Source organism: Microtus ochrogaster, chromosome 18 (genome assembly GCF_000317375.1).
Source record: "Microtus ochrogaster isolate Prairie Vole_2 chromosome 18, MicOch1.0, whole genome shotgun sequence".
In the NCBI taxonomy this organism is placed as follows: domain Eukaryota; kingdom Metazoa; phylum Chordata; class Mammalia; order Rodentia; family Cricetidae; genus Microtus; species Microtus ochrogaster.
In genome coordinates, this window is record NC_022020.1 from 25,763,571 (window position 1) to 25,788,620 (window position 25,050).

The window sequence follows — 25,050 nt, forward strand, 5'->3', positions numbered from 1 at the left end:
AAACACAGAGAAGATGTTGGTATATTGTGGGACCTTTTGAAACGAAGCTATTTAGAGAGCCATCAACATAAAATTGTCTTAAATGCGTTGGAGAAAAATAAATGCTTGAAAAGAACGCAGGGTGGCGCTGCAGCCTCAGAAGTTGAAGGAATCCGGTCCTGCCGTTCAGTAGTCAGACGCTAACGGGAGGAGGAGGGAGGGGAAGCCTTCTAAGGCAGCAGCTCCGGAAAGCCTTAGGCCTAGGGATTGTGGACTTGTCCCATTGTCTGCTAGATATTTACAGAGGGAGTCAGTGACAACGTGAACCACGACTGGAGCGAGTTTGCTGGAAGGCTGGAGAAAGCAGAAGAAGATGGAGTCTGGAGAGGAAAGGGAGAGAGTCTTGAAAAAAAGGCAAGTCCTGCTGTTCTTTGTTTTGCTGGGCATAGCTCAGGCTGGGTCCACCCTTAGGCGCTACTCAGTGGAGGAGGAAGCCGGGAATGGCTTATTGGTGGCCAATTTGTTAAAGGACCTGGGGCTAGAGGTAGAGGAACTGGCTGCGCGGGGACCACGAGTCATTTCCAAAGGGAAAAAATTGAACTTAGAGTTCAATAGGCAGACGGGGGATTTGTTGTTACGGGAGAAACTGGACCGGGAGGAGCTGTGCGGCCCCGTCGAACCCTGTGTGGTACCTTTCCAGATGTTATTGGGAAATCCTTTGCAGATTTTTCAGGCTGAGCTACAGGTTAGGGACATAAATGATCATTCTCCCATTTTTTTGGACAAAGAAATAATTCTGAAAATTTCAGAAATGACTGCTTCTGGAACCACTTTCCTAATAGAACAGGCTCAAGACTTAGATGTAGGAAGCAACGGTCTCCAAACTTACACAATCAGCCCCAATTTCTATTTTCGTCTTAAATTGCAAGACAGTCCCGATGGCACAGTATTGCCACAGCTGGTTCTGGACAAAGTGCTGGATCGGGAGAAACAATCTGAAATTAGATTAATACTCACAGCGATAGATGGTGGGAGTCCACCCAGGTCTGGCACTGCCCTGGTCCTTGTTGAAGTCTTGGACATCAATGACAACGCCCCCACATTTTCAAAGTTCCGCTATGAGGTCCAGGTCCCAGAGAACAGTCCCGTTGGATTCCAGGTTGCTACTGTCTTTGCTAGGGATTTAGACATTGGGGACAATGGACAAATAGCTTATGCTCTTTCCCAAGCTTCTGAAGACATTCGGAAAACATTTCGTATGAATGCAACAACCGGAGAAATCCTTTTAGCAAAGACACTGGATTTCGAATCCATCCAGACATATACAGTATATGTTCAGGCTACAGATGGTGGGGGCCTTTCTGGAAGCAGTGTGGTGATTGTCCAAGTGATGGATTTGAATGACAACCCACCGGAACTGACTATGTCCACAGTTACCAATCACATCCCAGAAAATTCCCCGGAAACCATAATTGCTGTGTTCAGTGTTGCAGATCCTGACTCTGGAGACAATGGAAAAATGGTGTGCTCCATCCCAGAGGATCTTCCTTTTATTCTAAAACCCTCACTTGAGAACTTTTACACTCTTATGACAAATACAGCCCTGGACCGGGAGACCAAATCACAGTACAACATCACCATAACCATCACTGATCTGGGCACACCCAGGCTCACAACCCAGCACACCATAACAGTGGAGGTCTCTGACGTCAACGACAACGTCCCCGCCTTCACTCAAAGCTCCTACACCCTGTTTGTCCACGAGAACAACAGCCCCGCCCTGCACATAGGCACCATCAGCGCCACAGACTCAGACTCAGGCTCCAATGCCCACATCACCTACTCGCTGCTGCCAACCCACGACACGCAGCTGCCCCTCTCCTCGCTCATCTCCATCAATGCCGACAACGGGCAGCTGTTCGCGCTCAGGGCGCTGGACTATGAGGCCCTGCAGAGCTTCGAGTTCCGCGTGGGTGCCACAGACCAAGGTTCGCCCGCGCTCAGCAGCCAGGCGTTGGTGCGCGTGCTGGTGCTGGACGCCAACGACAATGCGCCCTTCGTGCTCTACCCGCTGCAGAACGCCTCTGCACTCTGCACCGAGTTGCTGCCCAGGGCGGCAGAGCCCGGTTACCTGGTCACCAAGGTGGTGGCAGTGGACCGAGACTCTGGCCAGAACGCCTGGCTGTCATTCCAGCTGCTCAAGGTCACGGAGCCAGGACTGTTCAGCGTATGGGCTCACAATGGCGAGGTGCGCACCTCCAGGCTGCTGAGCGAGCGCGATGCGCCCAAGCACAGGCTGCTGCTGCTGGTCAAGGACAATGGCGATCCTCCGCGGTCTGCCAGTGTCACTCTGCATGTGCTGGTGGTTGATGGCTTCTCTCAGCCTTACCTGCCTCTGCCCGAGGTGGCGCGCGACTCCACGCAGGATGAAGACTCACTCACGCTGTATCTGGTCATTGCCTTGGCATCTGTGTCTTCACTCTTCCTCTTGTCTGTGCTTATGTTCGTGGGGGTGAGGCTGTGCAGGAGGGCCAAGGCAGCCTCTCTGGGTGCCTGCTCTGTGCCTGAGGGACACTTTCCTGGTCACCTGGTGGATGTCAGCAGTACAGGGACCCTGTCCCAGAGCTACCAGTATGAGGTGTGTTTGACCGGGGACTCTGGAACCACAGATTTCAAGTTTCTGAAGCCTATTTTTCCCAACTTTCTTCTTCAGAGTTCAGAGAGACAGAATGACCCTAACACCAATTACAGGAATAGTTTTGAAATCAGCTAGATATTAATGAGGAAAATACAGAATCGAGTCTCAGCTAAAACGTTAAAGGCCTGATCTGACTGTTTTACCAACTGAAGGAGTATCTCCCCCTCCTCTGATTCTCTGCATGGTACAGCTATTTCGAAATACATAAGATTTGTGGAATAAGGAATTTAAATTTTGCTTGTATTTCAATTGTGATTAGTCTTGGAATTTTATTTGACTTTTAATGTGCCAGTAAAATCTATGTTCAAAGATTTTTTTTTGAGATAGGGCCTCACTGTGTAGCTGTGACTCTCCTGGAACTCCCTCTGTAGACCGGGCTGGTCTCTAATTCACAGAGATCCGCCTGCCTCAGCCTCCCAAGTGATGGACTAAAGGCGTGTGGTCCTGAACCCAGCAGAAATCTTTAAATTTTGAGTTAGAGCATCGTTGTCCAAATTTAACTTCCGCACTTCTGAATTATTCTTAAGTGCTGTCTAAAAATATTTTCACTCATCGCCCGAGTTGTAATATTTTGCAGTCCAGATCATTTGTGTTCATTTAGTCTCCTGTTAATGTAACTTTTATCTTGTGTTCTGGCTTTAAACTCTTTACATGAGTGTGAGCAGTATAGCACTCTTTCCATGTTGCTCTGCGGACATATTTGAAAATATCAGCATAGAAAACTTATGATTCTCTAAGATTGTGGAAATCCTAATTGTTGGGTCTCACAAAGTGTTCAGATTACAAATGCAAGACAAACTCAGCCAAAATCATATGTGATCCTAAAGCATAACTACAGAATACATGCCTAGTAGTTTTCAAGGGTGTGATAATTTTTCATGTTTTATTTCAAATAGTCTTTCAAAACTCTTATTCTGAACTCAATACTTTTTAAAGATTCTTTTGAGACAAGATCTCATTGTGGTCGTGAACTTGTGACAGGCCCTCCCACATCCAGAGTGTTGGGAAAACAGGCATTGCATTAATATTCCCAGTTAATTAAACTCTTGAGGACTTTATGATAATTGAACTATATACAAGAGAATATGCCTTCATCTTTTCCCAACTTAGAAAATGTGTATGTAGCTTGGCACTCCATTTAAAAAAATTTCTGGGGCATTAAATATTTAATTGAGCATAACTCATTGAAATGTGATGTGAATTTATTATAATTTTTATTAATTTTCTGGACAGACTTGTTCTATTTTCCTCTTTTTAGTACCATAGACTTTTCAAGCTTTTTTTTTTTAAAACAAAGTTTGTGATGGGCCAATGAAATGGCCAATAGACCTGACAACCTAAGTTTATTTTCTGCTCCACATGATGGAAGTAGAAAACCAAACTCTTCTAACTTACACACACACAGAAGTAATTTTTTAAAAATTTAAGTTTTTGAGTTATGTTTATGGATAACTTCCATCTATTTCATGATTAGCAAGTCACTAAGATGCTTTAGGTTCTTAATATTTTTAACTAATTGAAAGGATTGTTTTAATTGTGACATACTGATAATTTAAAAAAATATGGTAAGATACATAATGAACAAAACTTTTGCTGGAACTAAATCCTCCAACCTACAAATAATAAGCTGACTTTGCTGCCGTCATTTGAGTGCTGTGCAGTTATCACTCTTTTTTTTTCAATGTATCTTTCCTTCTTCTCTCTTAATGTTTAATTCAAGTCTCCTCTCCTATCCACTGCCTTAATGAATACAGAATTTCTGGTATTTCATTTATAAGTTAAATATGCTTCTATGTTTCTCAAGTCACTCACCCAACTTTCCTCACTTCTTGAAGTTGAATTTGTGACACGCCTGCTATCGATATTTAATTCTTATTGTTTCTCAACCTCCTACTAATTTTTACATGAGTTTATGTGTATTTGAATTAGATATGCTCTTAGGTGTGTGGAATGTTAATTCGAGATTATCAGGGACAGAAAGGATGATCTTGGTATCAAAAGTCTCTAGCTAGCGACCTTATCACATGTGGGATCTTGGTTAAGCGACCTCCCATGGCCCCAACTGTTTCAGTTATTGTCAACTAGCTATCTTGCAGTTATTATCGAGTACAATAACATAACATTATAGAAGTACAGTTGCTATTGGTTTCAGTGTCACTAATATTTAATATTAGGAATAAACTCAATAGTGAGCAAGTGTGTAACACTCCTGATACTTCATAGAGAGCAGATTGAACACGTTATATCTGCATTGCTTCATTTTTTGTCTGCCTACAACTTTACAATAGCTCCTCTTTTGCTCTGAGATAAAATACAAGTACTTACATTTCTCCTGGGTTTCACTTCTTTCATCTCTGTAGCCCTTGACACACTAAGCTCTGGCACACTGTCCTTAATCTAAATTATCAATACTTTACTCTTGGAGGCTCTTCTCTTCTGCATCACCTGTTACACTTCTCATCCTTAACAGCCCATATTCAATGCCAAGACTTTGGGGAGAATTTTCATAACTACTCCCCATCGCGTTCTGTGCAGGCAGTATGTTTCCTGTGTCACATGGTTCACACAGTTTGAACATGTTTAAGATCTGTGCACTCTGTTAGATGTGAAACTACAAAATTCATAGATCTTACCTTGCTACCATTACATGTATAACTTCTAGAAATTAATCACCTAAGGTAATAAGTTAATAAATGTTAAGCTAATAATTATTAAATTACCGTGAAAGCAGAGGAAAGTACTCCAGGAGCATGAAAATATGGAAGCAATTATGCATTTTCAGCCACCTGATGTACGTTATTGTATTTTACCACCTTGACTTTACATAGTGTTTCTTCTATTATTAATGCAACTCACACACTTCACAAAAATTGGAAAATGAAGAAAACCACAGAAAGAAGAGATAAGCATTTTAATTACTTAAAACAAAATCTTTTAAAATTTGTAGGTAGGTACCCAAGCATGTGCGCACGTGTAAATCATGTAAATGAGGACTCTTATTAGAGATAGCTAATTCCAGTTAGTGTATTATACTTGCCTAGTTTTTGTTTAACTTGTGTGTCACAAGAAACTCCCTCGGTAGGATCAAATAGGTTTGATTAGGGGGTTTTGATAAGGGGTTGATAAATCTAAAATAAACCAGTAACAAAACCGGCACCTTTTCTAAAAATTTAAAACTGAAAACGAACGCATGGTGGCGCTGTTGACTAAAAAAGAGAATTAAGAGCTTGTACACTCCATACTCACAGACAAACCTAGCGAGCGATCCGGTGAGATAAAACAAGGGCTTGTGGACCTGGACAGATCTTTAAGCAGTAAAATCTAAATCTCTGGGACACATTAATTGTTAGGCTATCTCCAAAAGACTTTGCTTTTCACAGAGAAGCATAAAGCTCCTTTTGGTGACGAGCCCTTGGAAAAACACTGAAGAAATACAATGGAGGCCTGGAAGGAGAGCTTTCTTAAACAAAGGCAAGTCTTGCTTCTCTTTATTTTTCTAGGTGGGTCTCTGGCTGGGTCCGGGTCTAGGCGCTATTCTGTGGCTGAGGAAAAAGAGAAAGGCTTTTTAATAGCCAATGTAGCGAAGGATCTGGGACTCAGGGTAGAAGAATTGGCTGAAAGGAGAGCTCAGGCTGTTTCCAAAGGGAACATACAATATTTTCAGCTCAACCATCAGACCGGAGATTTGCTCTTGATTGAGAAACTGGACCGGGAGGAGCTGTGCGGTTCCGCAGAGCCTTGTGTGCTGCACTTTCAGGTATTGCTGCATAATCCTTTGCAGTTTATTACTAACGAACTCGAGGTCATAGATGTAAATGACAATGCCCCGGAGTTCTTTGAAAATGCAATGCAGCTCAAAGTCCTGGAAAGTTCCCCACCCGGAACAGTAATTCCTTTGGGAAATGCTGTGGACCCGGACGTGGGAAGAAATGGACTCCAGAACTACACGGTGTCTCCCAAGTCCCATTTCCACGTTCGCACCCGCCGTCGTAGGGATGGAAGGAAGTATCCAGAACTGGTGCTGGACAGAGCTCTGGATCGGGAGGAGCAGGCAGAGCTCAGTTTGACTCTCACAGCCCTGGATGGAGGCTCCCCACCTCGGTCTGGCACTGCCCAGGTTCATATCCTGGTCTTAGACATAAACGACAACGCACCAGAATTTACACAGTCACTCTATGAAGTTCAAATTCTAGAGAAGAGCCCTGTTGGCTCTGTTATCATCACGGTCTCAGCTTCTGACTTAGATATGGGGAATTTTGGTGAAATATCGTATGCGTTTTTCCATGCTTCTGAAGAAATTCTCAAAACTTTTCAACTAAATCCCATTACTGGTGATATAGAGCTAGTTAAGGGTTTGGATTACGAAACAATTAATACTTACGAGGTTGACATAGAAGCCAAGGATGGTGGAGGCCTTTCTGGAAAATGTACAGTCATAGTCCAGGTAGTTGATGTGAACGATAACCCACCAGAACTGACTTTGTCATCAGTGACCAGTCCTATCCCTGAGAATTCAGCAGAGACTGTGGTGGCTGTTTTCAGTGTGGCTGATTTAGACTCTGGAGATAATGGAAAAGTAACCTGTTCCATCCAGAACAATCTCCCCTTCATCCTGAAACCATCTGTAGAGAACTTCTACACTATAGTGTCTGAAGGAGCACTGGATAGAGAGAGCAGAGCCGGGTACAACATCACCATCACAGTCAGCGATATGGGCACACCCAGGCTCACAACCCAGCACACCATAACAGTACAGGTCTCTGACGTCAACGACAATGCCCCCGCTTTCACTCAAAGCTCCTACACCCTGTTTGTCCACGAGAACAACAGCCCCGCCCTGCACATAGGCACCATCAGTGCCACAGACTCAGACTCAGGCTCCAATGCCCACATCACCTACTCGCTGCTGCCAACCCACGACACGCAGCTGGCCCTCTCCTCGCTCATCTCCATCAATGCCGACAATGGGCAGCTGTTCGCGCTCAGGGCGCTGGACTATGAGGCCCTGCAGAGCTTCGAGTTCCGCGTGGGGGCAACAGACCAAGGTTCGCCCGCGCTCAGCAGCCAGGCGTTGGTGCGCGTGCTGGTGCTGGACGCCAACGACAATGCGCCCTTCGTGCTCTACCCGCTGCAGAACGCCTCTGCACTCTGCACCGAGTTGCTGCCCAGGGCGGCAGAGCCCGGTTACCTGGTCACCAAGGTGGTGGCAGTGGACCGAGACTCTGGCCAGAATGCCTGGTTGTCATTCCAGCTGCTCAAGGCCACGGAGCCAGGACTGTTCAGCGTATGGGCTCACAATGGCGAGGTGCGCACCTCCAGGCTGCTGAGTGAGCGCGATGCGCCCAAGCACAGGCTGCTGCTGCTGGTCAAGGACAATGGCGATCCTCCGCGGTCTGCCAGTGTCACTCTGCATGTGCTGCTGGTGGATGGCTTCTCTCAGCCCTACCTGCCTCTGCCAGAGGTGGCGCGCGACTCTGTACAGGACAATGAGGACTTGCTTACACTCTATTTGGTCATCGCCTTGGCGTTTGTGTCTTCCCTCTTCCTCTTGTCTGTGCTGCTGTTTGTTGGGGTGAGGCTGTGCAGGAGAGCCAGGGCATCCTCGCTGAGTGGCTGCTCTGTTCCTGAAGGACACTTTCCTGCTCACCTGGTGGATCTCAGCGGCGCGGGAACCCTGTCCCAGAGCTACCAGTATGAGGTGCATCTGACCGGAGACTCTGGGACTGGTGAGTTCAAATTCCTGAATCCGGTGATACCAAACCTGTTTATGGAAGATTGTGAGAGAGAAGTTAAGGAAAATCCCCACTGCAGGAATAGCTTTGTAGTCAGCTAAGTGTTGTTAATGGTTCATCATCGCTCAGTTTCGTTAAACTTGTTGTAATTGTTCTTTTAAAAAGTTATATTATTCAACAGCCTTAAACCAGTAATTCAACCTATGGTATCCCAAATAGCTCTAAACTTGTTACTCTTTTATTAATGCTAGTTTTACTTAGGATTTTGTAGTTGTGCCTATTATATTCAGTTTCTCCATAATATCTCGGTGCTTATTGTCATAACAGTTAATGGAACTAATGTCTTTATGACATTCTGGAACTTTTCAATTCACTTAAGAACAATTGAAGTTGTGTGTATTTGTGGCACCTATTTTTACCATATAACTTTGTGTTCTTTTAGGCTACATTGTAATTCTTTATGAGTCCTTGGCCTTTTGGGGTTAAGCAATCTGCACAGCTGTAAAATTTAGAACAACTCTTTCTCCTGAATAATATGTAAACACACATTTCATTAAAACATCAGTGCATGGAAGTTGTGCCATGTCCTGTTGTGAGCACCGTGTATCCTAGAGATTGTTATGTGTGCTTATTCACAAGCATGCCATGAACACTAAAATTAAACTTCTCAAATAATTACTATACAATAAAAATCAAGGAGAAAATATCATATGCTTGCTCCTCTTTCTTTATGAAGCCAGTCTGCTAATCACTGGTTTGATGCAATCCCCTAAAAATTTAATCTCAGAATCTGAATTATGAACCAACTTCCTCTAAGGTAATTGAGGGCTCTTGAAGGCATTGACTTTCTCTGTCTCCTTCCTTCCTTTACCACCATAGATAGAAGAAGTCCCAGTACAATGAACAGATTGTATTTTCTTGGGGGTCTCTAATTTTTTCTACCTTTAAAAGAGGACATTTCCTCTGAATTTTGACTCTCAAGTTTAATGCTGAACCCAGATATTTGATTTTATAATGTTTGATAGTAATGGTAAGCTTTAAAATTTTTTGTGTTTAACTTTACTTTTTAAAGTTAGATTTGCCTAATGTAGCCTTCAGTTATTATAAATTAGCTCTGATTTTAGAGTAAAGAAAGTTTTTTTTTTTGATTTTTCGAGACAGGGTTTCTCCGTAGTTTTTGGTTTCTGTCCTGGAACTAGCTCTTGTAGACCAGGCTGGCCTCGAACTCACAGAGATCTGCCTGCCTCTGCCTCCCGAGTGCTGGGATTAAAGGCGTGCACCACCACTGCCCGGCCGGAAAGTTTTATTTGTATAAAACAATATTATTTTGAGCATAATACACTGGACAAATATTGCATTTGTCTGAATGGTAATGGTTTGCTGTAATGTTCAGTAAGCCTAGTGAAGTTATGGTGCCGTTTATAAGTAGATTTATGCTTCTAAATATGAAATGTCATTGAACTTTGTCAGAGAAAAATGAGCTGTTTAAAAACTTTCCTTATAACTTAACATTTATTTTAAAATCTAGTATATTATACTCCTGGATTTATTTTTAAAAGCCAGTATATTATACTTCTGGGGTTTTAGGACCTGTACAATCCTGGGAATTACTTTTTCCTCTAAGAATGTATCAAACAAGGAAGTTAATAAGTTTTTAGTCTTTAATCAAACTTTAAAAGTGAATTAAGAAAGAGATAAAACTCAGAACAGAATCAAACACAAACATATGACGTAAATATAGTAGACAACACTAATGACTTTGCCGTTGTTATCAGCTACAGAAATAGAAGGTATTTGGGATGACCATTAACAAACCTAAACAAAGCTTCCATAGTCATGCTGGAACTTCATGACAATTCAAGCCCACTTTGACTTAGCCACCCACGTCCATTTTGCATAATCATATAAATGAAGATGGGCAAATAAGCACCAAGGAACATGCCTCTCCAATCCCTCTGTGTATTCAAAAAGTGTGGAACATTCTAGACCAGCTGGGGATCACCACCAACTTATAAAATGGATCAGCAATTTGAATTTCAGTTGCTGCCATGTAGTAGTAAACATGACCCAAACAACTTACACACAATGTAAGGAACACGGTTATTTTGTTGTTACTGAACAAAAACTAGAGGCCAGGGGTCTTGCTAATGGTACATATGCTAACATGTTCCTTCCCCAGGGGCTTCTGTTACAGGTGCATCTCTTGTTACTTATTGCTGCTGTTTTAGACATGGAATGAGTTTAACATGTGTTGTTCTAGAGCAGAAATTCTACTGAAGGCATCAAAGCTCGTATCACTTTAAGATTTGTTCTTTGCAATTCAAAATTATATATTATAGTTAATTAACATGATATAAAATAATTAATATAATAACATGATTAATATATATTACATTATTAGTGTCAGGCTAAAATTGTGTTTATATCTGTAGAATTAACCTTTTATGTTAGATTATCTGACATCATAAAGCAATTATACTTACAGATTAAAAGTCAGAAATTATCCATTTAAAATAACAGAAAGACAGAGATATTGCAAGAATTGGAAGGGCTAAGATTTCTGAGAAGAAAGGTCTTTGGACAGCTGAGTTGACCAGTCTGTTTTGCTCCAGAGAAATTTTCTAAGTTTGAAAACAAGCAACAAGCTTTTGACAGGGACAAAGCAAATCAGTAAACTTTTACAGCCTGAAAGATACAAGTTTTGATTTAGTTTCTCCATTCATGACACTTAAACCCGGAGTAAAAGAACCCAAGTAGAAAATCAGTCAAAAGCAAGTGAAGTTTTATTTGCTAAGCAGCTTGGAACCTTCCATGAGAAGGGGATATGGAGACTGTAAGAAATTCTTAGCTGTAAATGTTGTAGAGTTGGGTGCTTATTAGGCCTGCAAAGAACCTCAAACAAGGACAACACCTGTTTGCATTAGAGTGGATTGATTAGATAGGACTCGATCAAGCTGATAGCAAAAGGTGACCTCCTTTTAGAGGAAGGTAATAAAATCACGACACAAGATGGCTTTTACCTAGTTACCTAAAGTTCCATAGAAATTTCAAGGCACACATCAACATAACTAAATTCTATAAACAAAAACAGCAATAAAAATATGGCCTAAAAGATCCAGATATTAGAAATGAATGTACAGTATTTTTAACATATAGCTAATGTGTTAAAGTAAGAAACAGTGTATAAAATAGATTAATAGGAAATTTTACAGTCAAATGAAAATCTTAAACAGTAAATTTTGTAACTGAGAAAACACATGACATAGAACTAAATTGTTTAATGCCATAGTTATAAAGAAATGCAGGAAAAGTGGATGCAAGATGACTCCAGTTGAAACATCCAAATAGCAACACAATGTCAGCACTCAGGGAGGCAGAGACAGAGGCAGGCAGATCTCTGTGTGTTCGATGCCAGCCTGGTCTACAGAGCAAATTCCAGGACAGCCCACGATACACAGAGAAACCCTGTATCAAAAAGTAAGCACAAAGAAAATATAATTTAAATATAGAAAAGAATATTAGTAACATTTGGGATAAAACAAAGTTCTTTTCTATGCATCCAACTCTAATCCTAGGAGGGATGGGAGACTAAGAAAAAAATAATGGGCAAGAATTACTAAACTGGTAAAAGTCTTCCACTTAGTGAAACTCAGTCAGAATAAATAAAAGACAGAGAGCAGCCAGGTGTATCACAGGAAAGTAATCAATACCAAGTTGAACAGGAAAACAAATAAATTCTTAAAGCAACCACACAAACATGATAAAAAAATTATTTTAAAAGAGATTCTACTAAATCAGCTGATTTAAAAAAATAAACCATAAAACTAAAGACAATATCTCTGAAGTCTTGCAAGTTATTTAAAAAGTAGAATTGTATTACCATAAAATACCTTTCAAAAACAAAGTTTTCTGACAGAGAATTAATCACATTCCAATCATTGCCAAAAAAAAAATACTTTTTGTGTAATTCGTTAGACAGAAAGAAACAGTCCTAAGAGACTACAGAATTCTGCTGAGAAGCGAACAGTAACACGAAAGATAAATATGAACACACATCGTTTGGCTTTGGTTATACAAGGTAAGAAAAATAGTTTTTTTGAAATTCATAAAACAGTAATGCAAATCAGAGCTGCTGAAGTCACCACAATGCTTCCTATCAAACAAGGGAGCAGGGCAGTGGACAAGTTCTTTTTACCAGAAGTCTTCATCAGAGTTGCTGGGAAAATAAAGTGACAAGACATTTAACCCTTAAACAAGCCTAGCATTACTGCAGAGACTAAAGAAACTCATTCTGTAGGAAATATGACTCCTAGTTCCTTAGATGCTAACTGTCCTGTGTCTCCCTTTCTATCTACCCTGGAACTGGACACTACAGTGGCTGGTCCCGTTTGTGGGGGTCAACATTTCTGAAAGTCTCATTCATAAGCATCTAGACAACAGCTTATTAAGCCAAGAAAAGAACCTTAGAAGTTCTGCACATAAAAGGAAGCTGCTGGCCGGGCGGTGGTGGCACACGCCTTTAATCCCAGCACTCGGGAGGCAGAGGCAGGTGGATCTCTGTGAGTTCGAGGCCAGCCTGGTCTACAAGAGCTAGTTCCAGGACAGGAACCAAAAGCTACGGAGAAACCCTGTCTCGAAAATAAAAAAAAAATAAATAAAAGGAAGCTATTCATCCAAACTGTGCAAAACCTGCTCTCTGATTGTGATTTAAAGAAAAAGCTAAACCGGTAAGGATTATCTATTCAAAGAAATGAGCGGCAAAAGCACCAAGAATTTACACACATGTACAATGCCCAATATGAAGCTTTGCACCCTAAATCAGCAGCTGAAAACATGCAAGAAATTAAGAACACAGAGAAGGCCAGAGTGTGCCTTAAATCAAGGAGACACAATGCTGGTGTCATGACTTTACCAAGGAACAAGCAGAAACAGAAATAAGTAAAATCCACAGTACATGTTGTAAAAGGCATCAGAATGAATTCCAGTTTCTGGTGGGTCAGATCAGGCCAAAAATGATACAAGAAAACTGGCAGAATGTCAAAAGTCAAAGTTTGGAATAGACAAGCCTCGGGGAAGCTGCTATTGTACGTGTAGCAGTGCACATGGGGCAAGAAGATGGGGACGTGGACTTCCCCGGTGCGATCCTGGCAACAAACCACGGCCCTCAATTAAAGTCGTAGGCTCCCATCCCACAGAAGTCAGGGTCTTAGAAACCAGATGGTTCTCCTAGTTGTACTGTTACTCTCTCAGCAATCACGTTCATGAATAGTTCTAGTTCTGGCACCGTAAGAAATCTTCTGGCTGGGTGCAGGATTCATGTCCTTAATACCAACACTCGGCATCAAAGACCGGCGTATCTTTCTGGGTTTGAGAATAGCCTGGTCTACATAGTGACTTCCAGGACAGCTGGGGCTACAGAGAAAAAGCCTGTCTCAAACAAACAAGAACAAACTAGCAAATAAGTCTTCAGAAAGAAGACTAGGGCTGGGAACCCAAAATGATCAAGACGGAGAGAGAACCCAGGATGGTTCCCCAGCTTTGCACAATACACATAGAACTTAACCAAGAACTCGGCTACTTCAGAGTTCTTTAAAGTCATTTTTCATGTTGTTTCCACTGGGGAACCAAATTCAAAAACAGCTTCCTTCCACCCTCTTTACTGTAACATGCAGAGAAAAGCATTCATGCTTTTGTCTTAATTCACGAACTTGTTTTAAGCGTCCATGCCAGGCCAACAGCATCCATCAGTTACTGACAATTGACCAAGTTGAACTTGTTTGTTTGTTAGATACACACATGTTTTAGTACAGAGTATGTTTATGATTTAAAGTCACAAAATTAGTATTATAATTTTTAAAATATCAGGAGTTAGTTGAATTTAAGGTAAAGCTCACAATAACTTTGAAACACTTGTATATTTTTCAGAAGTGAATCTTCCAAATGATTACTGTTAGTATTTTTTCACCGGGATCAGGCAGGTCTCTGCACTTCGAATACCAGCTCTTAAATCAAGATAAAAAAGTGAAATAAGTAGATTTTAACAAACAAGGAAGGAATGGAACACAACGGAAAAAGGTACATGCAATTGTGAATGCGGACGCTTGGTGGCGCTGCAGGCTAAGCGTGTGAATAAAGGGCTCGGCAGATGCCCTGGAAGCCATTACTGGGCATCAGAACTAAGATTGCTTCCTAAAAGAAGGTGGCATTCAGGCTGTATCTAGGAGCGAAATCTTCAGAGAAGGCATAGCTCCAATAGCAAGTCTGAGTAAAATTTAGTTCTATTATTCCCTCAAAACGCGAGAGTGGATTCAAACAAATTAAAAGGCTCTGCCCCTTCTGGATCCAGTGTGAACAATGGAGACGGCGCGAGTAAAAACGCCACAGCAAAGGCAAGTCGTTTTTCTTACTATATTGTTGCTTTTGGGGGAGGCTGGCACTGAGGCAATTAGATATTCCATGCCAGAAGAAACTGAGAGTGGCTACTTGGTGGCTAATCTAGCAAAAGATCTGGGTCTTAAGGTGGGGGAATTGGCCACTAGAGGGGCGCGAATCCATCATAGAGGAAACAAAGAGCTCTTGCAGCTGGACGCAGAGGACGGGAATTTGCTCCTGAAGGAAAAACTAGATCGCGAGGATCTGTGTGGGGCGACAGAACCCTGTGTGCTGCACTTCCAGCTCATACTGAAAAACCCTGTGCAGTTCTTCCAAACTGACCTGCAGCTCACAGACATAAACGATCATTCTCCAGAGTTCCCGCACAGGGAAATGCTCCTAACAATTCCTGAGAGCGCCCAGCCAGGGACCGTGTTTCCTCTGAAGGCAGCTCAGGACCCTGATATAGGCAGCAATGCTGTTCAGAACTACACAGTCAGCCTCAACCTCCACTTCCATGTCGTTACTCACAGTCGTGCTGATGGCAGGAAATACCCAGAGCTGGTGCTGGACAGAGCTCTGGACAGGGAGGAGCAACCTGAGCTCACTTTAACCCTCACTGCTGTGGATGGAGGGTCTCCTCGCAGGTCTGGGACCACTACAGTTCACGTTGAGGTTGTGGACATCAATGATAACGCTCCCCAGTTTGTACAGTCGCTCTATGAGGTTCAGGTCCCTGAGAACAGCCCCCTTGATGCCTTAGTATTGACGGTGTCTGCCAGGGATTTAGATGTGGGACCTTATGGGAATGTAGCCTACTCTCTGTTTCAAGGTGGTGAAGTTTCTCAACCATTTGTAATAGACCAAGTTACAGGAGAAATTCATCTGAGCAGAGAGTTGGATTTCGAGGTAACTAACCGTTATAACATAGAAATAGCAGCCACGGATGGAGGAGGCCTTTCAAGCAAGTGCACTGTGGCTGTGCACCTGTTGGATGTAAATGACAACGCGCCAGAGTTGACCATCTCCACACTCACAAGCCCTATCCCAGAAAACTCTCCGGAGACTGTAGTTGCTGTGTTCAGTGTTTTTGATTTAGATTCTGGGGACAATGGAAGGATGGTGTGTTCTATTCAGAACGATCTTCCATTTCTTTTGAAGTCCACATTCGAGAACTATTACACTTTAGTGACAGAGGGGCCACTGGACAGAGAGAGCAAATCTGAGTACAACATCACCATCACAGTCAGCGACATGGGCACACCCAGGCTCACAACCCAGCACACCATAACAGTGCAGGTGTCTGATGTCAATGACAACACCCCCGCCTTCACACAAAGCTCCTACACCCTGTTTGTCCAAGAGAACAACAGCCCCGCCCTGCACATAGGCACCATCAGCGCCACAGACTCAGACTCGGGCTCCAATGCCCACATCACTTACTCGCTGTTGCCCACTCACGACCTGAAGCTGCCTCTCTCCTCGCTCATCTCCATCAATGCCGACAACGGGCAGCTGTTCGCCCTCAGAGCGCTGGACTACGAGGCTCTGCAGAGCTTCGAGTTCCTCGTGGGCGCCACAGACCAAGGCTCGCCCGCGCTCAGCAGTCAGGTGTTGGTGCGCGTGCTGGTGCTGGACGCCAACGACAATGCGCCCTTCGTGCTCTACCCTCTGCAGAACGCCTCTGCGCCTTGCACAGAGCTGCTGCCCAGGGCGGCAGAACCCGGCTACCTGGTCACCAAGGTGGTGGCTGTGGACCGCGACTCTGGCCAGAATGCCTGGCTGTCATTCCAGCTGCTGAAGGCTACGGAGCCAGGGCTGTTCAGCGTATGGGCTCACAATGGCGAGGTGCGCACCTCCAGACTGCTGAGTGAGCGCGATGCGCCCAAGCACAGGCTGCTGCTGCTGGTCAAGGACAATGGCGACCCTCCGCGGTCTGCCAGTGTCACTCTGCATGTGCTACTAGTGGATGGCTTCTCTCAGCCCTATCTGCCTCTGCCTGAGGTGGTGCGCGACCCTGCGCAGGACAATGAGGACTTGCTCACACTCTATTTGGTCATAGCCTTGGCGTCTGTGTCTTCGCTCTTCCTCTTGTCTGTGCTGCTGTTTGTGGGGGTGAGGCTGTGCAGGAGGGCCAGGGCGGCCTCTCTGGGTGGCTGCTCTGTGCCCGAGGGCCAGTTTTCTGGACACCTCGTGGACGTTAGCGGTGCAGGGACCCTGTCCCAGAGCTACCAGTATGAGGTGTGTCTGACTGGAGACTCTGGGACCACAGATTTCAATTTCCTCAAGCCTGTTATTCCCAGTAATCTGATTCCAGACACTTATATGTTGAATAGTTAAAATTACAGAAATGATTTAGGTGTCATTAAGAGAAGGTTAAAATCATTGCTGTTGGGATGTCATTATTTTTCTGGTAAAAGATATTATTTCCCTGAGATTATATTTTATTTCTATGTGGTTTTCCTTTTCCATAATCAGTTAATTCTTAAGATGTCTCCTGTCTTACCAATGCAACTTAATGTGTTTTTTCTCTTACTCGAGGGAAGTAAAATCTTCACTCTGTTAGTGATGACTGAAATAGTTTTAAATCTCATGTATTATAGTGAATTTGGTGAATAATGCAGAATCCATAATATTTTCACAATTTATCTAAACAATTTCCATCTTGATTCTTAGTAGTGATTCTAGCTATGTAATGTTCTAGGCTTAATGTGATGTTTGCATACATGCAGATAATTTATCTTGTTTATTCGATCTCATTCCTAATCTTCAGCCCTCCCCCTTGCTTTCATATAACCCCTGCATACCACTGAGAAGTGAAAATGTTCTATTCTTGTCCTTGTGTGTGTGGCTATTGTTCCATCCATTTTTCCTGCAAGTGATGTAGCTTCATTCTTTTTTATGGATGAGTAAAATCACAATGTGTGGGTTGGAGATGTAGATCAGTTGGTAGAGCATTTGCTTGACATGCACAATACCCTGGCTTTGAGCACCAACATCACATGGCAAGCCTAAGCTCCATCTGGGTTATGGGAGATTCTCTCTCTCAAAAGACAAAACAAAGCACTTTGCATAAACACCACTTTTTTTATCCATTACAGTAATCTTAAAGTGTTTTCTTTATAGTTAAATACAGTGTTAAGTACAAATGAAATATGCTTTCTTTAAGAAATATAGTAGAGGCTGGAGAGATGGCTCAGAGGTTAAGAGCACTGGCTGGTTGCTCTTCCAGAGGTCTGAGTCCAATTCCCAGCAACCACATGGTGGCTCACAACTATCTATGATGAAATCTGATGCCCTCTTCTGGTGTGCAGAGGCACACATGCAGGCCAAATGCTGTGTACATAATAAATAAATAAATAAATCTTTAAAGAAGAAATATAGTCATTTGCAATCATTTTAGGAGCAAGAGGTTTAATACATTTCTTTATTGGCACTAGTAATCACTGTTTTTTGAGACAGTGTCTCTCTACATAGCCCTGATTGTCAGGGAACTCACTATGTAGACCTAGTTGGCCTCAATCTCATGGAGCTCCAACTACCTCTCTCTCCTTAGTAAGGGGATTGAAGACATGCATGACCATATCCGGAAGTAATTAATATTCAAGCTTTAATTTTTATATTGCTCAAAAAGGCAAAACCGTAGATAAACCCACTGGATTAGTTTTATGCTTTCAGTCTGCATGGCTGTTAAAATATAATCACAGTGTACAGGAATAAACTAAGAAGATGTCATTCAACAAACTATTGAGCATTCTTTCCTTTTCATATTACTAGATGAGGTGCTAAATTCCGAGTTGTTTTAGTAAAAACCATGGGTTAACTTTTAAAGGTACTACAGTAAGGATGGAGTTCCATTAAGCCATATTGGTTACTGATAATCATTTCCATGTATATTGTGACTTAGGAGAAAAATATTTTCTTAACTTACTGTCGAGGTTCCTTTGAATTGTAACCTGATATGATTTAGAATTGCTCAGAATCTTGCTCAGGTAATAACTTTTGATCCATGTTCTGCCTCCACCATGGTAATTCAAAGATGTATGAAAATGGGAATCAGAGAACAATATCATTGACTAAGATCAACTATAATTTAGAATTAAATTTAGAAGGAACCAAACCTTCAAATAATATGGATCTTTTGAATGAAAAAAATGTCTTAGTTTTCTACTGCTGCAGTAAGACACGATGACCAAGGCAAGAAGAAAGAGTTCTATCAAGAAAGATTCTATGAAGAAGAACAAATTCCCTGGGGACGTGCAGTTTCAGAGGATGAGAGTACATGAGCATCATGGCAGGAAGTATGGCAGAAGGCAGGAATGGTGCTGGAGAGCTACTTGAAAGCTTATACCTTGATCCAGGAGCAAGGGGCTAACTTGGAAAGAAATGGGCTTCTGAAACCCCTAAGCATACCCAGTGACACACCAGCTCCAGCAAGACCACACCTGATCCTTCTCAAACAGTTCCACCAAGTGGAGACCAAGTATTCAATGTGTGAGCCTATGGGCTATTCTCATTCAGACCCCCATAGACTGGGCATGACTGCTGTAGAGCACACTTTGAGCATGCTCACGGCCTTAGGCTCTATCTCCAGCACCACAAAAGAACTTTCCATTGGGTGGTTATTTTCCTAGGATTTTCTATAATTATTAAGATTAATCATTAATCTTTATGAATCTTGTACAGTATATGTTATCTATAGCCCTTCCTTATCATTTGTGTTACATAATAACACATTCTACTTTTACAAATTATGTATGCATGAGCATGTATTCCTAATTATTCAAGGATATATTGTTGAAAGTTGGTGAATGAAAAAAGGTATGCCATATAGACAGTAAACTAAAGAGAGTTTGGAGAATAGCAAAGTCAACCATAAATTAATTTTAAAGATCATTAAAAAACCATTAAAGAGGCCATCGTAGATGATAAAAGAGAAAATCTATTGGGAAAACATGACAACTTAAACATATATATATATATATATACACCAAAATATAGTACCTCAAAATAAATGTCTTAGTTACTTTGTTGTGACTGTGATAAAACACCATGGCCAAAGCAACTTAGGGATAAAGTATTCATTCTGATGCACAGTTCAAGGGTATAGTCAGTCCTGGCAGGAAGTCCTGGAGCTTGAAGTAGCTGGACACATGGCATTTACAGCTAAGATGCAGAGAACAATGAATGTTTGTGTTCACCCCACTTTTCCATTTTTATACAGTCCAGGATCCTATTTAAAGGACTAGTGCTGCCTACAGTGGGCAGATCTTCCTACGCCAAATGATTCAAGATAGTCCCTTAAGGACATGCCCAAGGCACATGTCCCAGGTAATTCTAGACCTTATCAAGCTAATAGCTGAGATCAACTGTCCCAACAAATGAAACAAAATTTGACACAAATAATATTTGATTTTGATGAATTAATTTGACTGGGGTTAAAAAGAACACCTACATCATTAATGAGGTACACCTTTGGGTGTGTCTGTGAAGGTGTGTCCAGAGATATTTAACTGAGGAGGTAGACACACCCTAAACGTGTTGGCACCATTCCATGGGGTGGAGCCCAAGACAGTACAAAAAGAGAAAGTGAGCTGAGCCCCAGGAGACTTCTTTCTCTGCACCCTGACTTTAGATGCCTTGTGACCAGCCACTTCATGTGCCCACTGTCATGTCTTCTCCATCATAATGGGTTGTATTCTCTCAAATGCCAAGTCAAAACAAAACTCTTTTGTCACTGAGTATTCATTACAACAATGGGAAAAGTGCCTAATTTAACACCAAGAACTAAAAACCAACTACAGGTCCAGTGAGGTAGTTTGGTTGGTAATACCTTTCAATAAACCTAATGGCCTGAGTTCAATCCCCAGGACCCACATGTTAGGAAAGAACAGACTCTCAAAAGTTTTCCTCTGACCCCCACATATGCGCCATGCCATATGCCCTCCAAATTAATATAATTTTTAACTAAACAAAAACTACACCTAAAAGAGAATTCTATTCAAAAACAGCAGGAGATACAGTTTTTCAATTTCTAATAGCACATTCTTCATGATAGACCATCATAAAATATGAGTCCACAAATTTTAAATATTAAACCCAAGCAAAGCTTGATCTACAACTATAAAAGAATTAACTTGAAAATTCAGAAAATTCACAAACATATGGAAATCAACATATTTCTTAGCATTCAATGAGGTAGAAAAGAAATTACAAGGAACGTATCAAAATCATCTGAAATGACCAAATCATGAAAATACAACATAGCAACGTGTATCATATGCAATTAAAGTTATGCTTAGAGGAAAGTTATGGCAGAAAATAACCCATATTAAAAAGATCTCAAATCAAAATCTCAGGCTTCTACTTTAAGACAAGACCTGTATTCCTGGTGAGTACAAAGCTAGATGGGTTGTAATGATCTAGTCTTGAAAAAAGGAACAAAAGGAAAAAAATTGAATAATAAGATCAGTTTAAGCACCAACAAACAAAAGAAAATTAGAGTAGATGGAATCAATGAATTACAAAATGGAAAACAGCATAAGTGCAAACCAATTGAAACAAAGGTGAGACTATTGTAACAATCAAGAAAACTGGCAAGCTTTTATTCTGATTAACACAGAGAAAAAGAAGATTCAAATTACCAAAATATGGAATAAAGGGGAAATTTATTCACACAGAAGAGATTAAAATAGAGTTCTCTTATAATCCTATGATCAGTTTCAGGTAAACCAGTTATAAAAACTAAAATTAACTTTAAAAATTTCTGGAAACATACACTGATAAAGTTGACTAAAGAAGAAATAGAAAGTCAGAATAGACCCATAAAGAATTATTGTTAGTATTCAAATTTTCTCATAAAGTCCTAGAACCAGATGACTCTACACACAAATTCTACCAAATATTAAAGAAAAACAGCAATACTTAAAATTTGTTTAGAACATAGAGGAGCAGAAACTACTTATAAACTCATGGAGGTGGTAATTGCCCCATGATGAAATCAGAAAACACAAGAAAACTAAACACTAATTTTCTTTAAGAGCATGCCTTCAAAATTTCTCAACTAAATACTAGGATATTAACTCCATTAACATACATGGTAATTATATGTTATGACCAAGAAAGATTATCCTAGGAACAAAACATCTGTTCAATACTCAAATCAATGTAATATACTGTGTAAGCAAAACAGTAAATAAAGTAACACAACTATTTCAATAAATGGAGAAACACATTTTAGAAAACGCAATACTTTCATGATGATAAAACATACAAAACAGTAGGGGTAAAATGAAAAGTCTTCTGCCTGATTAAAAAAAAGCTATAAAACCACACAGTTAACATCATACTTAACAGTAAAAAAATACAAATAAAGGACATTTGATCTCACTGCTTCTATTTAACATTGTACTAGAAGCTCTAGTCATTGTAATTAGGAAAGTACAAGGAATAAAATTATTCAGGTTGAGAACTGAAAAACAGAAACATACTTGCATATGATACTACTTATTGTATGCATATGATATACAAATATAAGCAAAATGCTGGGGAATTTACAAAAGACTATTAAATTATAAAATAAATTATAAAAATTTATTAAGTTTGTAGGACAAAGATCATTATCCAAAAATAGTGTTTTTAAAAATCCAGAAGTAGGAAAGGAACATAACACATTGGAACTAAATTTGCTAAATATGTATAGCAAACCCTGGAGAACATTATATGGCATGTGACATTGGGGAAATTATTTCTGCGAAATCTCATTTTCTTCATCTGTAAAACATGGACAATGCAAGGATTAATTTTACAGAGCTGATTGGAGAGGAAATGAATTAATATGTAAAAGATTTTTTCTGTTTGGTGATATATAATGTTAGTACTACTGAAATTTTATCTCAAAACTTTGTCAACATGTGAAAATGGAAAAATAAAATATAGTCAAATTTTGTTTCAAACCATTTATCCTATGTCTAACTAGAACCTGCCTACTATGCTAGGGACTTTTCTATTTGTTCTGCTCAGGGGACTTGTTTTTCATTCATTTTTTTAAAAAGATACATCCTTTGTTTTTAGTCTCTTCAGTATTTATTTTATATCTTTATTTTATGCCAGTGTTTATGCAGACAGAAATGTAACTATGTGAGTGCATTTATTTATTCAACTAACACTTGATCAATACTTACAATAACCCAAGTTTTCCAATCCAGAGTATGAGAGAACTGACATATTTTAGCAACAACTTATTTAACATAAACCATAAATCAATCCAATAACTAAATGAAATCAGGTGAGCAGGCACAGGAAATCCTGCACAAGAAAGGTAAATGATACACCATCAAGTAGACAACCTGTAACCAACGATCTAGTTAAATGTTCCCCCATTATGCTCCAGTTATCTTTCAGGGTAACCATAGCAGCTACACTCATGCTGGAAATATTTTCAGATGAATTCTCTAGTTGCCATGGGCAATCCCTGGCACACCCTTCACTCTCTGCCCATAAGATTGTGAGGAGATGGGAATCTTGTTTCATGCTCAAAATATTTTAAGTGAATACTTGCTTTCTCCTGGGGTTTATGATGCCCACGATTTAAAGGGTTACATGAAGCTCACTATAAAATAAACTCCTATGATAGATTATATCATATCAAATCAGAAACCAAAATAAAGCCTCATTTAAGAATTAATTCCTTACATACAGGTAGCTAAGAGCCTTAGAAAAATTGTATGAGCTCCACTCTCTTGATTTTGTCCTGCTCAGATCCTGATTATAGAGTAACTCTATCATCATTTCAAACCTCAATTACCTTATTTGTTAAAATTCTTTAATCCCCTCTCCAGGCCTAACATTCTATGGCTCGATTATGGTTTACCTAATCTCTCTCTCTAGATCTATTTTATTTCACACAGTAAACATCAAACTACTTTATTCAATGGTTCTGCTATTGGCACACCAGTGTAGAGAAATAGAAGCCATCCTTAGGAAAAAAAATCTCTTCTTTAGGATGACATGGTATAGATTACTTAAAATTTTCACATCTCTAAAAGGTGCTTATTTGTGAGAAACAAACTGATGCACCTATCATGAAGTGGATTCGAAATTAAGAATTTAGTTTACTTGGTTAGATATGCAAAATACAAAAGAACTGTCAAATTCCACCACTTGGCCACTGAGAAAACTGAGTTAACTAACTGTTTTATGTTAAAAATCCTTCTGGACCATACCCCAAATTGAAAAATCTTTATTATTTATGTAACCTAAAATTAGAAAAACATTTGTAAGCATAAAAAGTATAAGCATTTCTACATGTTCATTTGGAAATTTTCAGAAGATTTCCGACTTGAAAACACTGTCATTTTCTCAATATGGACGCAGGGTGGCGCTGCAGGCTAAGGTTATGAATAACCACTTAAAAAGCTTCCTGACCCTTTGTGTTGCAAGACGGAATCAAAAACACGGACAGGAAGCATCTCAAGAAATACCGGGCTCTAAATGGGTTTGGGCTGCGGTATTCTAAATTAACAAAGATTAAGAGCAACAAGGTAAAGAATCCTCTAACGGAGAAATCAGAATTCTGCTTTGAAGCCATTCAGAGTGAGCTGAACAATCGGATGCAAGCACTCGCGTTTGAATCATGGAGAAGCTGGAGAGAAGTCACCCAAACAGGCAAGTGATTGCTTTCTTTTTTGTGCTGCTGTGGAGTCAGGTTCTAACGATGCCTACTCGGTACTCTGTCCTGGAGGAAACAAAAAGCGGCTCCTTTGTAGCCCATCTGGCCAAGGACCTGGGTCTGAAATCTGGGGATCTGACTGCCAGGTCTGCACGGGTGGTGTCTGATTATGACAAACAGCAGTTGATTCTGGATCCCGAGACTGGAGACCTGCTTCTGAGAGAGAAACTAGACCGGGAAGAGCTCTGTGCCTCTGTGGACCCCTGTGTGCTGCATTTCCAGGTGTTCCTAGAAAAACCAGTGCAATTTTTCCAAGGAGAATTACTGATCCAGGACATAAATGACCACTCACCAGAATTCCCAGATAGGGAAATGCTTTTGAAAATACCAGAAAATAGCCAGCCGGGCACTCTGTTACCACTGAATTTAGCCCAGGACTTGGATGTGGGCAGCAATGGGCTTCAAGAGTACACAGTCAACCCCAACTCTCATTTTCATGTCCTCACTCGAAATAATAGTGAAGGCAGGAAATACCCAGAATTGGTGCAGGACAGAGCCCTGGACAGAGAGGAGCAGGCAGAGCTGAGCTTGACCCTCAC

General features: G+C 40.9%; 3 protein-coding genes across 6 annotated transcripts in view; all 3 read left to right on the forward strand.

Moving 5' to 3' along the window:
• The first annotated feature begins 210 nt into the window (after positions 1-210).
• Positions 211-2,936, forward strand: Pcdhb2 (protocadherin beta 2). Its single transcript, XM_005355993.2, has one exon. The coding sequence runs from the start codon at positions 353-355 to the stop codon at positions 2,750-2,752; it is 2,400 nt and encodes a 799-aa protein (XP_005356050.1). The 5' UTR covers positions 211-352; the 3' UTR covers positions 2,753-2,936.
• A 1,267-nt stretch (positions 2,937-4,203) lies between these two features.
• Positions 4,204-9,116, forward strand: Pcdhb3 (protocadherin beta 3). The gene has a single exon (XM_005355994.2). It carries the CDS (start codon positions 6,114-6,116, stop codon positions 8,508-8,510), a length of 2,397 nt encoding a protein of 798 aa, XP_005356051.1. The 5' UTR covers positions 4,204-6,113; the 3' UTR covers positions 8,511-9,116.
• Positions 9,117-14,633: 5,517 nt separating this feature from the next.
• The window catches only part of LOC101999892 (protocadherin beta-6-like), a 13,105-nt gene continuing 2,688 nt past the window's right edge, over positions 14,634-25,050 (forward strand). The window contains exons 1-2 of one of the 4 annotated variants that reach the window (XM_026783456.1): positions 14,634-16,785; positions 17,272-17,280. In XM_026783456.1, the coding sequence (XP_026639257.1) occupies positions 14,764-16,785; positions 17,272-17,280 (2,031 nt within the window). In that variant the 5' untranslated portion in view covers positions 14,634-14,763. Of the gene's footprint in view, positions 17,023-17,271; positions 17,281-25,050 lie in introns of all 4 variants that reach the window. The other 3 variants (XM_026783455.1, XM_005355995.3, XM_013349606.2) reach the window with 3 other exon arrangements.